This window comes from Triplophysa rosa, linkage group LG25 (assembly GCF_024868665.1).
Source record: "Triplophysa rosa linkage group LG25, Trosa_1v2, whole genome shotgun sequence".
NCBI lineage: Eukaryota > Metazoa > Chordata > Actinopteri > Cypriniformes > Nemacheilidae > Triplophysa > Triplophysa rosa.
Genome location: NC_079914.1, coordinates 13,505,235 through 13,525,128, shown reverse-complemented (window position 1 = coordinate 13,525,128; position 19,894 = coordinate 13,505,235). Strand labels below are relative to the sequence as shown.

The following is a 19,894-nucleotide window of genomic DNA, read 5'->3' as shown; positions in this document are numbered from 1 at the left end:
CCCTTCGACGGCCGTTTGAAGCGACCCAACGCTATTTATGCCACAGCGAAAACGGATTTCTGCAGATGTCAACTGTCACTTCAAGATAGACGTTTAGTCAGCGGAGGACGGAAGACGTAGTTTGTTGGCACTTAACCAAAGTAAAGCAAACTACAACCACATTTATCCACTCATTACATACTTCGATAAGATTTGCTTTAGAGATATAGGCAAAAAGACACTGGTGACACGGAAAAGCTGAGGAGGGGTGTGACTGATCCTAGATCGGTGCCAATCGCGCGTCAAGCTGCCTATACAGAGGGCACTGCGCCAGGCTATGTGCCATCCAAAGCCAGTGACAAAGAAAAAATCGGAAAAGATTGTAAAAAGGTAGAGGACCGCGGGGGCGATCGTGTAGCAAGGCACGAGTAAGCAAACCCCCGAAGCGAACAGCCTTTGTGTTCGTTCAGATTATGTGAGAGCGCCATAGAGTTGATGCTCGACGTGAAGAAAATGTGCGGAAGGGGCACGATGTGCCATTGGGAGGCGTCCGGTGACAGGAATTCCGTCAAGGAGACGGAGAAACTCTGGAGGAGAGGCAATGGGCACGGTAAGCACCGATGGCAGAAATCGGGAAGGAAGCAGGGAAGAAGGGCGCACTGTCTAAAAATGCGCAAAAACCGCGCGAGAGCGCCTTGCGCGTTGGTGTCGTTGCGCCCTGCGCACCGAGCGCCTGGCATGAGGGCGCCCAGGAACACCAACCAGTTCCTCATGCATGAGAAATACCAGATGATGCATATGAAATCGGACTCGGTGGGCACGGAGAGCGGCTCCGATTGCGAAATGGACTTCGCGGATATGGACTCGTACCTGGGCGTGCTCGAGAACGCTCGAGGCGCACTGCTGGACATTCCCGACATGCCCTCGCCACCCACGTTTTACGCACGACAGAGAAACCAAACGTTCACCTTCTTCAACTTCGACCAAGAAGAAAGCATGCAGTATTTCCCATCCGAAGACGACGTGATGCAAAGCGAGGATTTCATGCAAAGAGACTTTAAAGAGTTTTGTGATACTGTCAGCACTGTGGCACCATGTGTTTAGACACCTGCCACAGGTAACGTGTTTACATCATCGCTTTGGTGGTTTTGAGAACAAAATATATTTGTTGTAATGTGACGAGGCTTTTCTGTGATTGTTTATTCTGTAATGTGTTATGCGTGGTCTGTTATGGGAGGGGGGAGAGAAAGTAGGAGTGATGCGAGCCAGCCAATCACATTCGAGATCATTTGATCGTTCATGACAAACATAGCAGTGGGTTGTACTGCAAACTATTTGTCAACGTTTTTTTTAATAATAAAACGACATTTTGCTACACACTGTCTATAGTTTTATTAATGTATTGTATTTTTAATGATCAATTTTTATTTGTAGGCATATTATCATTAATCACACTAAAGACATTTTGGGTACATTAAATTAAAGAATTCCTTCTATTAATATAAATTGTATAAATATGTTTGATAATATTATATATAATGTATTATTTAGAACAATAATAGAATAGATTCTTCTTCTAGAAGGTTTTAGCATTTTTATTTTTCTTCAATCATGTTCTGTAAATAAATCTTGATCTAGTTTGACATCTTCACCCACGAAATATTGATCTGCATGTATGAAGCACTGAAAAAAATCAACAATTTGAACGTGGTTGACAGTCGCATTTACATTTATGCATTTGGCAGACATTTATAAAGCATGCATTCATTTTTTAAGTATATCAGCATTTGAAACAAAACAGAACACCAAACACCAGTTCATTTTACACTATGAAGAATAAACGTGACACACTAATCTAAATTTGTCAGGGTCATGTAGGAAACCAAAGAAGCGTAACTGAAATGCAATGCTGTGTAACAGATTTAGAAGCACCCTCCCTACCCTAAACACAAACACACACAATCTCCTGCTTAGTGTAGCAGTGCCGGGCTATTGAGATCAGTCACAGGAACAATGGCAATACTCATAAGACAAGGTGTGTGTGTGTGAAAAGGGAGTCCCTTTATAAGCAAATGACCAGCGTCACTAATGGGTTCCCGTTTCAAAGCCCACAATGAGACCTTAAATCATCTTTAGTCAGGTGCTATCAGTATTGCCGAGGTAATTTGAGGAAGCACTAGTCACAAGACGCAATAAAAATGCAGGAACGTTACAGAGCGAGGCTCGGCGGAGGAGACATCCTTCTAATGAAAAAAGGCCGGCGTTACGGCCCCTTTCCTGCACAGCTTGCCAAGTGCATGTCAGATAATTGTAGTGCAACTTCTTCAAGACAAACCAAGTGTTTTGTGAGACGTGTTTAATTCTATAGCTCGGTTTCTGGCCCATTAACTGGCCATAAAAGAAGTAAACAGCTCCAAGATGGGACTGCAAGAATGGAGTCCTGATAGCATAGTGTGTTTCTGTGAGGCTGACATGACATAATGACATAATTTGATGACATTGACATAATTTACTTTTAGTACTATTGTATTCAATCAGAAATCTATCATGTACTGTTTTTGTTAACTTATGTTAAATGGAACCTTAGTAAAAAAATGATCCAAGACTTTCTTTAAATTTCTTATTTTAAAGTGAAATGTGACATTTATTAACACTTTAGCATTAACTTTGCATTGCATTTATTTATTTTGAAGACACTTTCATCTTAAGCACCCTATGAATTAAAGAACATTTAACATATTTGTCTAAACTTGATGTTCATGTTCATACAAAAGTTTTTTTTTCCAACCACGTTTCATCCTGTCATAGGGGTGTGTACACTTTTGACTGTGAGGTTCAAGATAAGACACGCTGGGAACAAGATTTGGCTGCTTTGGTGTGTCAAATTAGACAAAGTTGCTCTTTGATGTGATCTTAAGGTGTCTTACGAATTATAATGAAGCCTTAACTCTGCAGATGAGTTAATCAGTAAACACAGCGGCTTCTTATTTTCCAGCTACCTAATATCATTATGTCATAAATAGACATCAAATACACTTTTATTGCAGATGACATTGTAGAAGACTGTTTTAAAGGGAAGCAAAACTCGGATTGATTTGAAAATCTGAAATGGGGAAGATTCAAATTCTGAAGAAAAATAATCAGCATGTGATACTGAGAGTAACAAGAGGGGAAAAACAGGATAACGTTTGCTAACTGACAGGCTAGAACTGTAGTCAACAAAAGTTTCTTTCGATAATATGAAACCCTGCTATCCGTGCATGCCTTGTTCTCCTTATCATTGTATTTTTGAACAAAATTTTTACATACATTATAAAATGCTTTGCATAAAAGCACCGGCTAAGTGAATAATGTAAACGTCAATAAACATTTTACAAACAGAAGTATGAAGAGAACATAGCAAAATTGTTGCAATGAAAAGTACTGCCTGACAAAGCATGACAAAGAACACAACCATCTTCATAAAGTAATTTAACTCAGCATAAACAAAAAAACTTTGCATGCACTCTTTCATGCACAAAAAATGTGCGCTGTACCTTTAAATGCCCTGGCGTCTCTTAAGGCAACGGTTCAGGGCCTGAGTCTATCCATGTGTGTGTGTGTTTTTGTGGGGGATGGGTCCCTCTCAAAGGCCCGTTCTCACCATAGAAACAAATCTGTGACCCATGTTGTGAATTTAGCATGGTTAGAGGTACACAATCTTGTCCTTTTACACATGTCATGACATGCAGGTGCATAAGCTTGACAGAACCGTTTGACAGGCCGAGCTGGTTATCAATACTCACGTATTCAACTCATAGAGAGTGATGTCACAACATCGCGCTCGCAGAGTGTTTTTACTCTGCGAAAACTTGTGTGTCATAGATACTGTACACCAACCAAAAGCAAAAAGAACCATTTTTACTCTATTTGAATTGCCTAAAAAATAACTCTTAAAAATATTATCGTTTTAAAGCTTTAAGGTAAGCCATAGAAAAACCATTTTTGGTTCCACAAAGAACCTTATAAAACCTTATTAAAGACCTTTTCATGGTCTAAAGAAGCCTTTTCCACTACAAACCTTGTGTAAAATGAAATTTCACATTTGAAATTATACTTGAAATATAAAGGAGCATTTTGGCAATAAGCATTCGTTAAAAACTACAGTATTTCTCGGCAGAAATACAATTAAAACTTACATTTATACACAAACTGTCCTTTAATGCCATTTTATTTAAAAAAATAACTGAATATCAAATGCGTAAATAAACGGTAAATAAAAATTTAAACGACAAATATTATACTGTCAATGTGGCTTGCAAATGTGAGAAAATGTGTTTTTACTTAATTTTATCCATTAAACTTTTATGCGTGTCCACAATCTTAACACAATTTCACAGCAATTCGTAACATTTTTTAACGAGGTGGCTAATTTGTATGAATTTGTACATTCTCAAGTTGCTTTTGCGCCAGTGACTGTGAGGATTAGGGGGCGAGATTAGGGCAGGGGCTTCAGTATGGCTTTTTTCCATGAACTGTATGTTTATGAGTGTGTATGAGTTCACACGACTTAGCCAACTCCATCAGGCAGGTCCACTACACCCACAAACATTGTCTAGGTAATAAAAACACCAACACATACACTACAAGGGTCGAGTATGACTGGAACGCTGCATTGACCAGCATATCAAGGAAAGCAACATGTCACACAATCTATAGAGATGCCTATGACACAGCGGCTATTAAATGTGGTCCTGTACCCTCCCCCCGCTGTTAAAGATGCTGTGAGAGGGATAATTCAGCGAGATAATGAGAACATTCAATCCCAATTGACTCTCTCTCTCTCTCATTCCCTTCCTCTTGATAATGCTTAATCTCTTAACAGCCCCTAAGGCAGCGCTCCATGTTCAACGCCTCCTCTATATCAGCTCCTCTCCTTTAGAGACGCTTTAAACAATATAGTACCACCTACATGCAACATACAGCAAAACGTGCGCTAGAAATGGATGAGGAATCATCTCTGTGTGTGGTTTCTATGGGTTGATGTGTTTGTGTTGCCATGAATGCAGAACGTGTTTCTTTCATAGGAAAATATGGTTGACCTTTGGGTATCCCCTAGTAAACATCTTTTCTTTGTCACACGAGTGATTATTTTAGATGAACCGGGTCTGTACACTGTCATATGGCTTAAAACGAATAAAAAACTGAAAGTAAAATGAAATTCCTTTTTTTAGTTCTAAGAAAGGATCTGACATCATGAAGAGTTTAGGTGTGAGTTAAGATGCTTTTTAAATGACTCATCTGGGAAGGGAATCTTTTATTATAATTATTTTAAATAATGTGTTTTAAGATTAAGTGTGCAATTGATGTGTCAATACATCACCACCACACCTTGAAATAAAGTTTAAGGACTTTAAAAAAATGAAAAAATAAGCTGTACAATTGAAAAGAAAAAATTGAATATTTGCAAGTTTATTTACCAATATTTTGCTAAACCACAGTTTAAACAAACAATTTGTATCTCAGTTAATAGGAGAACTATGGTTTAACTTTAGTAAATGTGAGACCTTAGTACATTATTCATGCTTATTAATGTGTGTTAATAAACCAACAAAAAAAATAAAGACTGAAGCTTGAAGACATTTTGAAGTTCTCCTGACTGTTTGGAGTGCAACAGGATCCACCCGTGCAGCGACACACCCCTTGATTCATGTTAAAGCCCTTGTATAAACAAGCATATTGGAATTTGACTAATCTTAGCTTCAGTTCAAAACAACCCGTTTCCATTTGATCCTTCTGTGCCAAATATTGTTCAAATATAGAAGTTGGAAGCGCGTTATTTTGATTTCTCAGTCCAAAAACAGACTGCGTACACTCACAAACCCGAATACCGAGAACGCAGCCAGCCAATCAGAGAGCGAGAAGCCTTAAAATGGCCGGTGATGACAGGCCATCATAGTAGCGTCCATAGCGTCGACCAATCACGTAACACCTCGATGATATCTGAGCTGCCGCATTGAATGTGATGGTCGCCGATCCAAACGAGCGCTCTAACAAAAGTCAGGAGGGGCGATCGGGGTGGGATTTGCGGAACAGAGGGAGGAGTGTTTGGGTCTAAAAAATCTCAAAAGACCTTAAAGTATGGAAAAGTACTGACTTTTAAGAGCGTTGCCGCTTTCTCAGAGTAAAAGCTGAATATGGCGAAGCGTTACAAAGCACGTGAAAGTATTACGCAACAAGGAATGTTAGTAGATGTTGCCTCAATTATGACAATGTTAAAAGGCCATTGCTCACACGTTGTTTTCTTATAGCTTGTGAGACTTGTGACTTTTTCTTTATACAAATATAGCAGTTGTTTATAACGTTATAAAATATTTTGATCTCCCTCTGATGTCCATTTCGACTCATTGCTGTCTATTGAATCAACTCGCGAGTTGTTTCTGTGATTTTCAAACAAAACAAACTAGCATCATTGTTGTTTTTAATAAGTGGTTCTTACCACCACAAAACTTCTGTTTACATGTGTGTCCCGGGGGGAGGGGCTGTCTTCTGCTCGAGTCACGTGACCCTGCCTTTGAGGAAAGCCTTTAGCAACAGGTAACCACGAGGTTATTCGCACTATGAAAGGAATGTAACGTAAAAGTAAATATTGCATACCAGCATGCATTTTAGTTCCTCACACTACTGTCATAACAACATGTTTTTTTACCTTTGTGTCGAACAGTTCCTTTAAACTTTTCCATGAGAAGTTTGACTTTTCTTATAGAACTAACGTTACACGTATTGTAACAACCATGCATTTTAATAAGGATGTCTGTATCATATTATGGGTTATTGATGTCAAAATGGAGGCAAAAAAACAGATACAAAAAGGTTCTTCATGAATAGGAGATCTATTATTGGCTAAATGGTTCCATAATAAAACTTTTAACATCCTAAGAACATTTCCTTTCAGAAAAGTAAAAAAGAAGTTAATCTCATAAGAACTTTTAAGTAAAAAAAAGTTATTGGGGAACCAGAAATGGTCATTGGCATCACTGTGACCATCCCCCCATTCACTTATGAAAACAGCATATGCTTTCAATGTTTGGTTTAGTCAAAGCCGGTCTTCCAAAATGTCAGATTTACTCTAAAAAATCAAGTCTTCTGTAGAAAATTTTGGTTACATTGGAAAACCTTTAGAAAATTCACTGTTCTGTAGTTCTAATGGGGCTTTAAAAAATATAGCAACCAATACTGTTGTAAAGGCTCCAAATACATCGGTCTAAAGAACACATAAATGCAAAATCAAGATTTTTAATTCTCAAAGCAACTCAAGAGTGTATAAAATTTACAATAGTTTTATGTTTCATGTTTTTTGTAAGTGTCAATAATGTGTTTTTGTGGGTTGATTTTGAGGTTGTATTACCATAGTTTTACTACACATGGCTATAGAAAGCTCATAATGTATGCTTATTGTGGTAACACTTGGTAATTTTCATAAAGGTAGTAAAAATCACCCAGAGTAGCCACATGCCAAAAGTCATTCAGAAAATCAGACTAGTACAACATTTTCTATAAAATATGTGCTTTTCTAGTCTTAATATAAAATATGTTAAAAAAATAAATAAAAGTCCCCTAGCAACAGAAAGCATTGAGGTAGGTAGTTCTGGTGAAGTGATGTCACAGTAGCTGCCCTCATAGGCTACACGCACCAGCTGTGACATCACAGCGAAAGCGGAAACCGCATGCGTCCTGTTTGAGCGAGGAACACTGTGTACGAGCATATGGCCCAGACCTGCGGATGTGCTGCTTTGCATAGTGATCAAAACCATTGTCATCAATCCCACACAGTCCCAAATCTACTGATCAAACTGGAAAAAACATCGCTTCATAGAATGTCCCGATCGTCTAAACAGTGGGAACTCAATGACTGTTGTTTTTAAAACAAGCTGAATAAAATAATAAATATTACAGATGGGGATGAAACATAAATAGCTAGACTGTAGATTTATTCAGAGTTTCATCACAGGACGGAAATAGTAGTGCGAGATTTGTGCCACTCGAGTGATGAAAGAGTTCTACATTCTAGGCCTTTGACAGACTACATTAAACTCTTAAGGCAACCCATGTGTCCTTATGTGCAACTAGTTGCTCTGAAAACAAACAATAAGAAATGGAAGTATTTGTGTAAAATGTCTTATCAAATATTATACAAAGCTATACTTTACTAGTTGACAAGTCAAGCAGGTGCCGCCAGTTTTAGATTCTTAAATAAACATTTAAAAGGGTTTAAAAGATTAAAAATCCAGTCATCATTTACTCATCCTTGTGTCATTATGCCAAACCTGTATGACTTTCTTTCTTTTTTTTGCAGAACACAAAAGAAGGTATTTGGAAGAATGTTGGCAACCAAACAACACTGACCCCCATTGACTTCTATTGTATGGACACTTAAAATTTCTTAAAATATCTTCTTCTGTGTTCCACATAAGAAATCAAGAAAGCCCTATACAGGCTTTGAACTACACGAGGGTAATTAAATGATGACAAAATTATTATTTTTTTGGGTGAACTATACCCTCAACATAAATATATGCTGCTGTAGTGTTTGTGAAATCACAACACAAATCCATTATCTATAAATTGAGTGAAACGCTTGCATGCTCTTCTTAGAAATCTTCGCAGACTACAAAAGTGGTTGGTTTTCTAAAACAGCTGCTTTGTGTTCTGATGTGGTATGAAAAAGGAAATGACACAAAAACAAATGCATTAGTGAGGAATATACCACCACAACACCCCCTAGTGTTAGAAATGAACATTTATTCCTTCTGAAGATTCAGAATGCATTGATATTTTATTTATAACAGATAAATTACAGCTATGGAACACAGAAGTTGAGTAAATGCAAGCATTTCTGTAAAAATGTGACATCTGTTCTTGTAAGAGAATTACTTGTTTGAAAAACATTCAATTCAGGTTTTCACCGTCGGCCTCTGGCGTCTTTTGGCATCTCTGTGTTTCTTACGATACTCCTGTTGAAAGAAAAAAAGAAGACTGTAACTTCATGTTATAATAAAAATTGTAAGCCTATGTAAGCAAAACTAAATTACAATTTTTCAAACGCAATCTAAGTTTTAGCATTCTTCAATCCGATCTTTCAGCATACCTCTTGGAGCGAGGACCTCGTTTCTTCCCAAGCTTCCTTCTGCTCTCCTAATGCAACACTTCTATAGAACATGCCAGGCCCCTCTGATGTAAAGACAACCATGATATACAAAAAATAAATACATTTGAGAGCTGTATCATAAATGGCTTTGTTCACCGATCAATCTTTTAACAAAGATCGATGGTTTAAACCTCACCTTTTAAACGTTCATCATCTACGAAGAAAAAGAAAAACGTCTTCTTCGCTGGAGTCGGTTCTCTGCGTGAAAACGAACAAGAGCGGTTTTAATACTGCTCATTTAAACTAATACACAATGATAATTAATCATTTCTGTTTGAACATTGAATTAGCACCAAAAGCCAAAAATTACTCTATGGTTTTGCTGAAAGCTGATTGGTCCGGCTCGACCTCGTCCACGCCCTCCTCATCCGAGCTGCTGTCCTGGAAACGTGGATCCGCTTGCCAGGAGAACTTGGCCCCTTTCAACGTCTCAGCTTTATATTCGTCTGAATTGTTAAAAATATACTAAAGGTTTCAAATATGTAAAAAATTCCGATTAACAACAATGAAACTAGATGAATCTGTTCACCTGTTTTGCTGGTTGTTTCGGCAACAGCGTCACTCCCGAAGAAGGAGAACTGAAATCCGCTCGAAGCGTCTTCATGGGTTTGTGCGTCAGTCGTTTCATTTTCTTGATCTTCCACCTCTTCATCCCACAAAATCTCGTTTCTCGTTTCTGTCTCGTCTTGATTGTCTTTCGGCGTCCCGAACACGTTCTTCAGATCCGCTGACACGTCGAAGTAAATCTCCTTTGATACTTCCGGGACTTTTTCGGCTTCCTCTCGTTTCTTTCGCCTCGCTGCTTTGCTGTGTTAAACATTGAAGAAACGTTAAATGTTGATACCTCAAGTTTCCTAAAGATATACACATGAATGTCGAGTAGAGATCCAGAGATGGTTCTATGTACCTGTCTGTCACGTTTGGTTGCTTAGTCTTGCACTCAAAAGCTGCATGATCCTTTCGTGTCGGGTCGTAATGCAGGGCTGAAACGTCTCTGAAACGGCAAACAAAAGATCAAATTCATAAAGAAAACGGCCAACTGTAAGACTAAACAAAATGTCTCTGATACACTTTCACATTTAAACAAATGAAATAAACGTTTCTGTCAGTTTGTGCTTGACCGTGACTATTGTTTCTGTCGAAGGAAGTTCAAATATATTCATACTTAAACATCTTGGCCTTCGCAGGTTCTACTCTGCTGGTTTTGAAGATGCTCTGGAGAATATCGAGATTTTTCTTTTTCTCCTCAAGAAGTTCTTCCTCTGCGTTCTTTGGTGGAGCAGTTTCATCTGAATCAAAAATTGTGGAAGTTTACGATTCACCCAACGTTAAAAGGCAAAATAAGAAAGAACGGTATTTGTACTCTCAACACGATCTTAAGATGAGATCTTAAATGACCTTCAACTTCCTTATCGTCATCACTTTCCAGAAATCTGGAACCCATCTGGAACCTTGAATCTGCCCCAAATCTCGACTGCAATGCCATGAGCTAAAAAAAACAACCAGGAGGAGAAATGAAGATGAAATTCAAATTAAAAAGAATAAAAAAAATCTGAAATATTTTATTCTTAAAGAGACAAACCTTCCGTCCAGCTTTGCCCTCAAACTGGGGTTTGATCTGAAAACGATCTGTCCCGCCATCATCATCATCATCATCGCTCTCGAACAATTTGGTGCCGCCAGACTGTAAAATCAAGACAATAATTGAAAAATAAACCTCAGGTTGTGCCAATAAACAATTGCTCATTCTATTCGTGCTCAATATCTGCCTTTTCTTGCGAATCTTCAAGTTCAGATTCCGAATCCTCCTCGAAGAGTGTGTTTTTCTGGCTTGCTGGTTGTTCGTCTTGTAGCTTGTTTGACGTTTCGTCATCATCCTCATCGGAATCGAACACGATGTGTTTGGCTCGGTTTGTGTTCACAGCATCCTAAAAAAAGAAAAATCTTACAGTATCAATCAAATTGTCTATAAGATGATGTTAACTACACAAACATACTATTTGATAACCGCACGGTTATTTACCCTGTGACATTTTTAAAGGGGAAGTTCACCCAAAAAAGAAAATCATTATGAACCGATTCATCCTCGTGTTCCAAAACCAAACACATCACTTCCATAAAACACAAAATGAGGAGTTATTTATGCTGGTAATATACTGTACCATTAAATATCTTTAAAGTAGTCTAAAGCAGGACTGGGTAATATATCTCAAATTTGTAGTGTCATTATCTTTCAACAAGTCTTACAATTTTTGCTTTAGTTCTAGAATAAATGAAAAAAGTGATTTTCATTTGACATGAGTCGGACAAAACATTTAAAATGAAAAAAAATTAGACCTAGACACAAAGGAAGATATTTGTAAGAATGTCAGTAACCAAACTGATCTCGTTCCCAATTGACTCCAATAGTATTTATTTTCCTACTATGGCAGTAAATGGGGGATGAGATCTGTTTGGTTACTGACATTATTTCAAATATCTTCCTTTGTGTCTATGGGAACTAAGAAATGTTTACAGGTTTGGAACTGAAGGTGAGTAAATGATGAAAGAATTAAAATTTTGGGGTGAACTATCCCTTTAACATAAATCAGGTTGTTGGTTGTTTGCTGTAGGTCCTCACTCACCACATTTGACAGAGCTCCTTGAATCATTTTCTTCTGCTGTTCCGTCTCTTTAAGTCTCTGCTCCTGAGCCGCGAGACGTTTCTGGTTGTCCTGTTGTCGTTTCCGAGCATCAGGAACGGTTGGGTGAAAAACTGTGGGACATGAGTCAACTTTCTTTGAAGTGGAAGAACTGGAACTCTTCAGATGAGTTGTGGAGATCTGGTCCTCGGTTTCTGATTCTTCACTGGAAGAGTCACTGCTGGAGGATCTGGAGCTGTTTGTTTTCTTGGGCACCTTTTTGTTTGGGCTGTTTGACTTATTAGCACCGACAGTCTTTTTCTCATCGCCTAGTGGCGACGAATGGGTGGTTTTTAGATTTTTGACTATGTCTTGATTGTCTTCGTTTTCAGTGAGATCTGATTCTTCGCTGGAAGAATCATCTTCTGATGAAGAACTAGAGTTGGAGACTTTATGCACAGGTATATTTGCTCTTGTGGATGGTTGACTTTTGTTCATCGAGACGCTTGGTTTGTCTTGTTTTGGTCTTTTGGGACCTACTTCTGAGTTACTGTCTAAACTCTGGACCGATCTTTTCAAACTGGGTTCTGACGGACCGGGTGAAGGATCTCCAAAGAGATCTTTCGTTCCAATGAAAGCAGGGAGAGGTACTTGGGTCACCAGATTCTTCTTGTTTTCTTTCTCAGGAGTTTCGTCCCCGAGGATGGATGCCAGAATATCTTCTGGGTTATTGCCTTTTCTTTTGCGTGATGCACTTGGGGTCTTGGGGTTCTCGTTGGGTTCTTCTTCATTCTCACCGCCTGACGCCACCTCTGCCTTTTTTGCTAGGTTTTCCAAGTCTGCAAGGGAAAGATCTAATCGGTAGCAGTTATCCATCATAGCTTCATACTCAGAATCAACGCTGCTATCATCATCATCATCATTGGATGCCTCATCGCTACCACTGTCTGACGAAGAGCTAACGGGTTTCACCTCGACGTTTTCTTGCTTCTTCCTGGATTTCTTTTGGGCGTCTTGACTGGGTTGTGCAGCTTCTACGTCCTTGGATTTGTCTGCACCGAGAGGCTTTCTCTGAGCGAGTATCTCATCTGTGTCCGCTGAATCGTACTCCTCATCATCTTTGGAATGGAGCAGGGATTTCACAGCATCGTGTTCAGCATTGCCCAACATGACATTAGACTTAACAACAAAGTCATCCCCAACCACCTCAAGGTTGTCGTCATCGTCCTCGGTGAAGGTCTGATTCGTCTTTCTCAAATGTTCTTGAGCAATCAACATCCTGATTTCGCCTTCAGAATCACTGTCAAACACATAAACAGATTTTTTACCAGCAGGTCTTTGGTTTCCATTAGCACCGAGTTGGTTTTGTTGCTTCTCAAAAGGTGATGCAGTAATTCCATTGTTTTGGGTGAAAAGGCTGATCAATGAATCCATATCTGCTTTCGATCTTTTGGGGCATGTTTTCTGCCTCGGAAACTCTCCTTTTCTTTTCTTACTGATTTCATCATCTCCACCTGGAACCTCCCACGTTAGCTGGGACACCGGCGTAACGTCGTCTGTCATCTCCAGTCTCTTGATGTTGTGGCAGTGTTTGGATGGATCATACTTGAAGACGTTCTCAAAGTTAAGGAGAAGACAGCTGCATGTTTTAGATCATTAACTTCTCAATTCTTTTGTCAACCAAAGGGCACATCTACACATAGAAGTGACTAAATTTTTTCTTAACACCAAAGCAAAAAGGATATTTTCTTCTTTCCATTACATTTGAGGTTGAGAACAGGAAGGACCCTCCCAAATTTACTCACAACCCAATCCTGGACAGAGTGGGAGAATGCAAAATTGTTAATAAATAAATGAAATAACTGTTTTTACATCTGCAGGAATGGTTTTAGGGAATAAACAAACCTTATGTCCAGGAATTTCAGTTCCTGGAACTGCAGCCTTCAAATGAAAGTTCTCGACACCGGCTGCTTTGAGAGACTCCCCCACCTTCTCCAGAGGGCTGATCTTTGGGGTTTTTGCCTGCTCAACAATTTGCTGTCGTTCCTCAGCAAGTCTAAAAAACAGACGAAAAATGTAAATATCTAAAAAACATTTTACTCAAACTATACTAGCAACTAGAGTTGAAAGGGGTTTTACCGATGTAGAAAGCTCTCTTTTGCCGACTCAATCAGCAAACTTCCACCTTTCCATGTTGATTTATTTAAGACGCCCATACCTGCAAAATATGCGGAAAATACATATAGATGTTTTGCGTGACACTAAATCATTTTTAAACAAATTTTTTTAGTGTAAATGAATGCATGTACATCGTTTGTATTGAGCATCTGTGATGTTTATGTTAATGTAGCCAAATGTCTTTAAAGGATTGCCTGCAAAGACAAGACAGATAAAATGCACATTGAATGACATTAAAGCACATCAGTTCCAAATATTTCATTGCATTTAACAATAAAAACATCAAAGGAGTTTAATTTAGTCAAATTCTTACCACGATCATCCTTTCTCGTAATGATTTCCACATCCGATACATCCCCAAATTTTCCAAATCTGTCTTTAAGGTCTTTCTCAGACACTGTGTGGCCAAGACCACCGATGAACAACCGCTTCATGGTCAGAAGTCACTCAACTACTCTTCAAAACATACATACTCACATAATTGAACCATACAGACGTTGCTTATTGAGGTGGCATCAAAAACACAGTTCTACATTTAGTTTTTTTTATAATGAATACTTTCCATATAATTTCATGTTATTTTGTTAGTGTTTGACAACTTAAATTTATAAGCCTAACCATCTTTTTTAATAAAATCTAGGAGAAATTATATTATTATTATTACATACAATATGAAAAATCACAAGGTTTGACCAACACCCCATATTAGGACAATAATGTGATAAAGTGAAAAGCACTTAATATAGGTGTCACATTGTTATGTATTCAGTTTTAGTTTGTTATTTCATTTTTGTAAGACTAATTAAAAGTGAATACAGTTGAAGAATAACAAAATACAGTTTGACATTCAGATAAAGTAAACAAGAGTATTTCAATTTCACTGCAGAGATCACGACACAATGTAAATTGTATATTTGACAAAATGGTAAAACACATGGACATTTTATGACTATTACAGCAAAACATACTGCATGACAAATTACTCGATGCCATACTTTAACATATCGGATTTTCTAAAATTAGTCCAAAATATCACCTTGATGCCGAACAAAAACATTATATAAACTAAAAACATGACTTAAAATCATCCCAAAGACTCACATGTACATCACGGTCCCACACTATATCTGTTCCGTTGTAACAGTATGGACGTATTTTTCGTTCCGCGTCGGAACTGGCCGTGATGGAATATTCCATCTGTGAAACATTCACTCACAACAAGGATGAGCGACGTTAAAACATTTTCACTTTTCTCCATACCCAAAATTCACAATAATGACATATAAGTGTGATAGATATAACTATTGCTTGTATTATAACAATTAAAATCACAATTTATGCTGTCTAGATTAACGTGTGTTTGTTAATTTTGTTATGGTTCACCCCTGCCGGTCTCATGGTATGCTCCGCTTTGACGCGGGAGCCAGTTGAATGATATCAGTTAGAGTAAAAAACAGCACAGGGTCATTGCAAGAGCCAAGAGGTCAAGAACAGTAAGTTTATTTTGTAATTCTTACACATGTAAAACCAGGTTGCACATAATATATGTCGTTCATTTAGTAGCGATCCAAACTTATTTCCCTTGATTTTACGATTTCTTTCCTGTCAGTGAAGCTCTGGGTTGATGTTTTGATTTGATCTGTCACTTTATGCTCGTGCTATTTCAATTAACACTCGAACGTTTTTGTTCATACACACGATTAAGTCTTTTAAAGATTTTAATTACCGTATGGAAAATGTTATTTCGATAACCTGCCGTCTTGTAACGTTAACTTGCATCTAAAAATGAGTAAAAAATAAATGAAAAGCGTTTTTGTATTTATGTGCTCCTCATACACTTTGACAGGTGTATAGAAAAACTATAATTTGTTTAGATCTCAGCCTGAACAGGTTAAATTAAAACTTGACATTGTCATAATAAAACAGTTACTAAAACGTTACTGTTATGAATATTTTATTGTTATTATTGTTCTGTTGTGTTGTCACTGTACCCACTCCCAGTCAAGGTTTGGATACATTTGTATGTACATTTTTTTTTCTAGCCTAGCAGTTTTCTAAATATGTAGTGATAGTAATTTCTTTATTATTAAAATTCATAATTGTTGTAATTGTTATTTTTAGTGGATGAGTTGGAGAATATAATGAAGGAAAATCTATATGAAATCTATATGTTTCTATTATGCAACAGTGTAATAATTGTATATTTATGATGTGTGTTTTAATAGGTTTGGCAAGATCATGGAGAAGAAATATGAGGATGAGGTCCAGTTGCTTCAGAAGGAGATTGAAATGCTGGAGGCTGAACGTGAAGAGACTTTACGATCCATTTTCATAGAGCATGGAGATCGACTACAGCAGGAACTGTTAGTGACCACGCTTATGTTTGTGTCGTGGAGGAATTATTATGGGATGTGTCTGTGAAAGTCATGTTAAAGTTTTGTCTTAAAGCTGAAGCATGTGATTTTTTATGTTAAAGTACTTTCTCTGATCATACCAGCAGAGACAACTATAAGTACATGTTTGTTTTATTGTACTTTTTACTCTAACAAAAATAATGTTGTCTTCCGCATTTTGTTTAATCTGTTTCAGAAAGTCTTTCTTTGAGGAATTGGAAGGTGATGGAGAACAGAAACACGCTCTTTCAAAGCTCATCACGCAAATCAGAGACCTGGAGAAAGACCTGAGGCGACAGACTGAAATCAATGGCATCACTCTAAATGAGTGTTTCGTGAAGACGTTGAACAAAAGTGAGATTTCTGTCCTTTTAGTTATGTTTCCATGTTTAGGCATTTTGCACTTGAATGCAGATAGACTTCTATAATGCTTTTACAATTGCCAGTATGTTGTTTGGGAATTGATGGTTGTCTTGTTTAAACTTGGTGCATCTTTGATTCTTATTACATCATCGATAACTTCTCTTTTGTCTCCTCAGGTGAACGCAGACAGGTACAACAAGTAAGACTTGCTGGTCACTGTGGTCTGCTTTTGTTTCAAGTTGAGTTCGCAGTAACTGAGATTCAGGTATAAGCCACTAAGTACAGAATTTGTACCTACACATTTTTATTAATCAAGAGATAGATAGATCTCGAGATAGATCCAGGGGGGCCACAGATTTTGTGGCATTTTTATGAAATATAGAAATTTATCATAGATTTTATGCAATCAAACATCAGAAAAATAAGACCACCAGACAAAAGAATTGATGTTTCAGCATTGTATAACCAAATATGTTTTTGTTTAAATAAAAATGTTAAATTTAAGATTATAAGTCTTTATTTGGGGGGCCGCAAAGCGATGCACTCTACAGAAAGGGGGCCTTACAACGAAAAAGTTTGAGAACCACTGATATAGAGGATTGTATACTTTAGAAATGAGACAAATATTTTTAATTCCTTTACTGTGCACTAGAGGGCAGCATGGCTCTATTTATTGACAGTACATCCGTCCAGATATGGGATTCATAGTTACAGCATCTCTAAAACAAAATCATACCTTATTTTACATTGCCATGTTGTCAACATGTGACTCTAAAGATGGAGGTTTTATTTGACCATACCAAATATATAAAGATCACCAAAGCAAATGGTTCACCATAAGTTTAATGTTAACCAATATAATTGATTGACAAGAATGAAACTTTGAAATGTGTGGGAACTTGTTACGACAAAAAAATATTTTTCCCAGTGAGATGGAAATTTTCCATTAGGCCTATATTTTGTAACAGAATAAATTGACCAAAGCAGATCAATTGTTATCTAGGTTATTTATGACCCTGTTTAACTTTCAGTATCTCTTGCAGGAGGGTAAAGCTCTGCTCAGGAGGATTACAGAGCTCAATATTGTCGTGGATGGCGCTGAATTCAAAGATTTCTCTGCGTTTGTGTCCAGGTAGAGTAATGTGTTTAATAAGTTTATTATCTTTAAAGTAGGTGGAAGTCCTGGTGGAATAAAATGTTACTCAAGATACAGCCAACAGTGTGAGTAAACTTCAGGCAAGTAAATTCCCAGACACCATAGAAGAGCAGTCTGCTTTGTTACATTCGCAACCAGAGTCAATCAAAACAAAAACTCATACACATGGGGAATAAATTTGGCTGATTGTCAGGGGCTCATTAGAAGGATGCTGAGTGAACCCATCTGGATGTTGTTAACAGTCAAGCAGAGATCTGATTTTTGCATCACGGACTGATTGACAAGGGTGTCTGTGGAGGGGTATACGCCTGTAAAACCTTACCACTGACAGATTGATAGAGTGGAATATACTCTTAAGCCTTCTTCGAAACTTAGGACAGATGCTGTATGTGAACAAAAAGCCAGTTTTAACAAAAATATTGCTACATACAATACTACATACAAAAACGTTTTGGTGTAGATTTGTTTACAAAGTTTTGGAATATTTCTGAAAAGATTTGAAGGCTAATTACCGGTTTTATTTTTCTGTTCCTTTATGTTTTTGTGGTACTACAATTAAAGGAAAGTCTTTCTAAACCGTGGTCTGTTCCTCAGCTGGTTCCTAATGAGGTTTAGTCATGTGAGTCCAGAAGAACGCTTTGTCCAACGTAACGATGTGTGGATTTAACGCTAAAAGGTGCCGTGTTGACGGCCTGTGACATGTCCCGCTCATTAAACTGTCAGCAGACAGCACCAGCGAGTCAGGAACGGCCAGCTAACCCATAGTGTGTGCTCTGTAAAAAGTGAACACGTGGACCACCTCTGGTCGCTTTAGACCAGAGCTATTCAATTAGTTTGACATGGTGGCCAGTTAAGTTTACTGTTTGAATTTTTCTGGATTCTGTGTTTTCCGTCCTTTACTATACAATAGTAATATATTTGCCCACATGAAAAAATACTTCAGTATAAAAAACTTTTGTTTTTAAGTCTTACTTAAATGAAAATATTTTTTTATAATAATTTCACATTTTTTATGATGTTACCAGCATATTTATATAATATATAAATAATATACTCATGCAGAGAAAATCAAGAGGGACGGTGTGGTAAAATGTGGGTGTGTTATAACTTATAACCGGACTTTTATTTTGACGGGTCGCCGCAAAGGGTGTTTGACAGTTGCTTTTCTCACATGAAACAGAAACAGTTCATGTGCACGCGTTCTCTGAAAGCTCCACGAGCACACGCAAAACAATTGCAGATTACATATTTAAACACCATCTGAATATTTCTAAAGTTATTCATGCACTATTTGAATTTTGTTAACTGTTCGGTGCTACTTTCTGGTTAAGAAATAATACATTTGCCAGATTCTGTGCCATTCCGCGTTATACAGCTAAATCTGTTTTATGCCTTGATTCTGCGATTCAATATTGCCCTAAATTAGGGCTGTGAAAAAATATCGATACATGTAACTATCGCAATATTTTTTATATAATGATACCTCCACTATCGATACATTTTTTAAAATCATGTCATATACATATGGCCAAAAGTTAGTGGAAGTGAACATGGCGAAAAATATTAGAACGTTTCTATCTCTCAGAGCTGATGTGTGGGTGTGCTTTGGTTTTAAAAAATAAGTCATGGAGTGATGAGTTATATAAATGAAATGCTGTTTGTAGGCTTCGCAAGTCATGACCCACAAAGTCAATTGGCTACTGCAGTGCATTAGACAAAAAGTTTATTAAGTAACAATGACATGTATTGTGTTTTCACGGATGTGACACAAGCACATTTACAGCACGGATGAACCAGGGGTTTAAACTGCCCATGTTCAGTGTTTTAACTGTAGTGCACCACAACAGCCAAGTGACTTGAGTGAGCCACCTTATTCCCCTGTGCTACCCATTTGAGGGGCGCAATCCACAGTTTGGGAACCCAAACCTCAGGTCCATGCATCGCACATCATGGCCACTCTGCAGAGCTAAGGGATGTTTTCACAATTATCCTTACAGAAAACCCCCGCTGGTGCACA

General features: G+C 37.8%; 3 protein-coding genes across 5 annotated transcripts in view; 2 read left to right on the top strand and 1 right to left on the bottom strand.

Moving 5' to 3' along the window:
- The first annotated feature begins 46 nt into the window (after positions 1-46).
- wu:fb55g09 (coiled-coil domain-containing glutamate-rich protein 1) lies at positions 47-1,356 on the top strand. Its single transcript, XM_057325839.1, has one exon. It carries the CDS (start codon positions 475-477, stop codon positions 1,081-1,083), a length of 609 nt encoding a protein of 202 aa, XP_057181822.1. The 5' UTR covers positions 47-474; the 3' UTR covers positions 1,084-1,356.
- Positions 1,357-8,746: 7,390 nt separating this feature from the next.
- On the bottom strand, positions 8,747-15,100 carry nol8 (nucleolar protein 8). Of its 2 annotated transcripts, none has more exons than XM_057325653.1 (17): positions 15,067-15,100; positions 14,279-14,421; positions 14,097-14,159; positions 13,927-14,005; positions 13,693-13,843; positions 13,533-13,601; positions 11,791-13,401; positions 10,936-11,094; positions 10,749-10,850; positions 10,565-10,655; positions 10,332-10,455; positions 10,074-10,160; positions 9,696-9,973; positions 9,477-9,612; positions 9,303-9,364; positions 9,107-9,189; positions 8,747-8,972 (listed from the first exon to the last, which is right to left on the bottom strand). In XM_057325653.1, the coding sequence occupies exons 2-17, from the start codon at positions 14,397-14,399 to the stop codon at positions 8,913-8,915; spliced, it is 3,276 nt and encodes a 1,091-aa protein (XP_057181636.1). In that variant the 5' UTR covers positions 14,400-14,421; positions 15,067-15,100; the 3' UTR covers positions 8,747-8,912. The 2 variants fall into 2 exon arrangements, with proteins under 2 accessions (XP_057181636.1, XP_057181637.1); XM_057325654.1 differs by having other exon boundaries at positions 14,279-14,416; positions 15,067-15,099.
- Positions 15,101-15,381: 281 nt separating this feature from the next.
- The window catches only part of cenpp (centromere protein P), a 48,190-nt gene continuing 43,677 nt past the window's right edge, over positions 15,382-19,894 (top strand). For both annotated transcript variants that reach the window (XM_057325587.1, XM_057325588.1), the window contains exons 1-5: positions 15,382-15,458; positions 16,191-16,328; positions 16,555-16,712; positions 16,898-16,986; positions 17,765-17,853. In XM_057325587.1, coding sequence (XP_057181570.1) covers positions 15,397-15,458; positions 16,191-16,328; positions 16,555-16,712; positions 16,898-16,986; positions 17,765-17,853 — 536 coding nt within the window. In that variant the 5' untranslated portion in view covers positions 15,382-15,396. The remainder of the gene's footprint in view (positions 15,459-16,190; positions 16,329-16,554; positions 16,713-16,897; positions 16,987-17,764; positions 17,854-19,894) is intronic.

What these genes read in the sequence shown, in the direction of transcription:
- wu:fb55g09 (XM_057325839.1), top strand. Translation starts at nt 475, where the DNA reads ATGCTCGACGTGAAGAAAATGTGCGGAAGGGGCACGATGTGCCATTGG.
- nol8 (XM_057325653.1), bottom strand. Translation starts at nt 14,399, where the DNA reads ATGAAGCGGTTGTTCATCGGTGGTCTTGGCCACACAGTGTCTGAGAAA. An exon ending in AATGTAATGGAAAGAAGAAA is followed by an intron (nt 13,402 to 13,532) that starts ATATCCTTTTTG and finishes AACTTTGAGAAC; the next exon opens with GTCTTCAAGTATGATCCATC. An exon ending in TTGAAGATTCGCAAGAAAAG is followed by an intron (nt 10,851 to 10,935) that starts GCAGATATTGAG and finishes TTGATTTTACAG; the next exon opens with TCTGGCGGCACCAAATTGTT.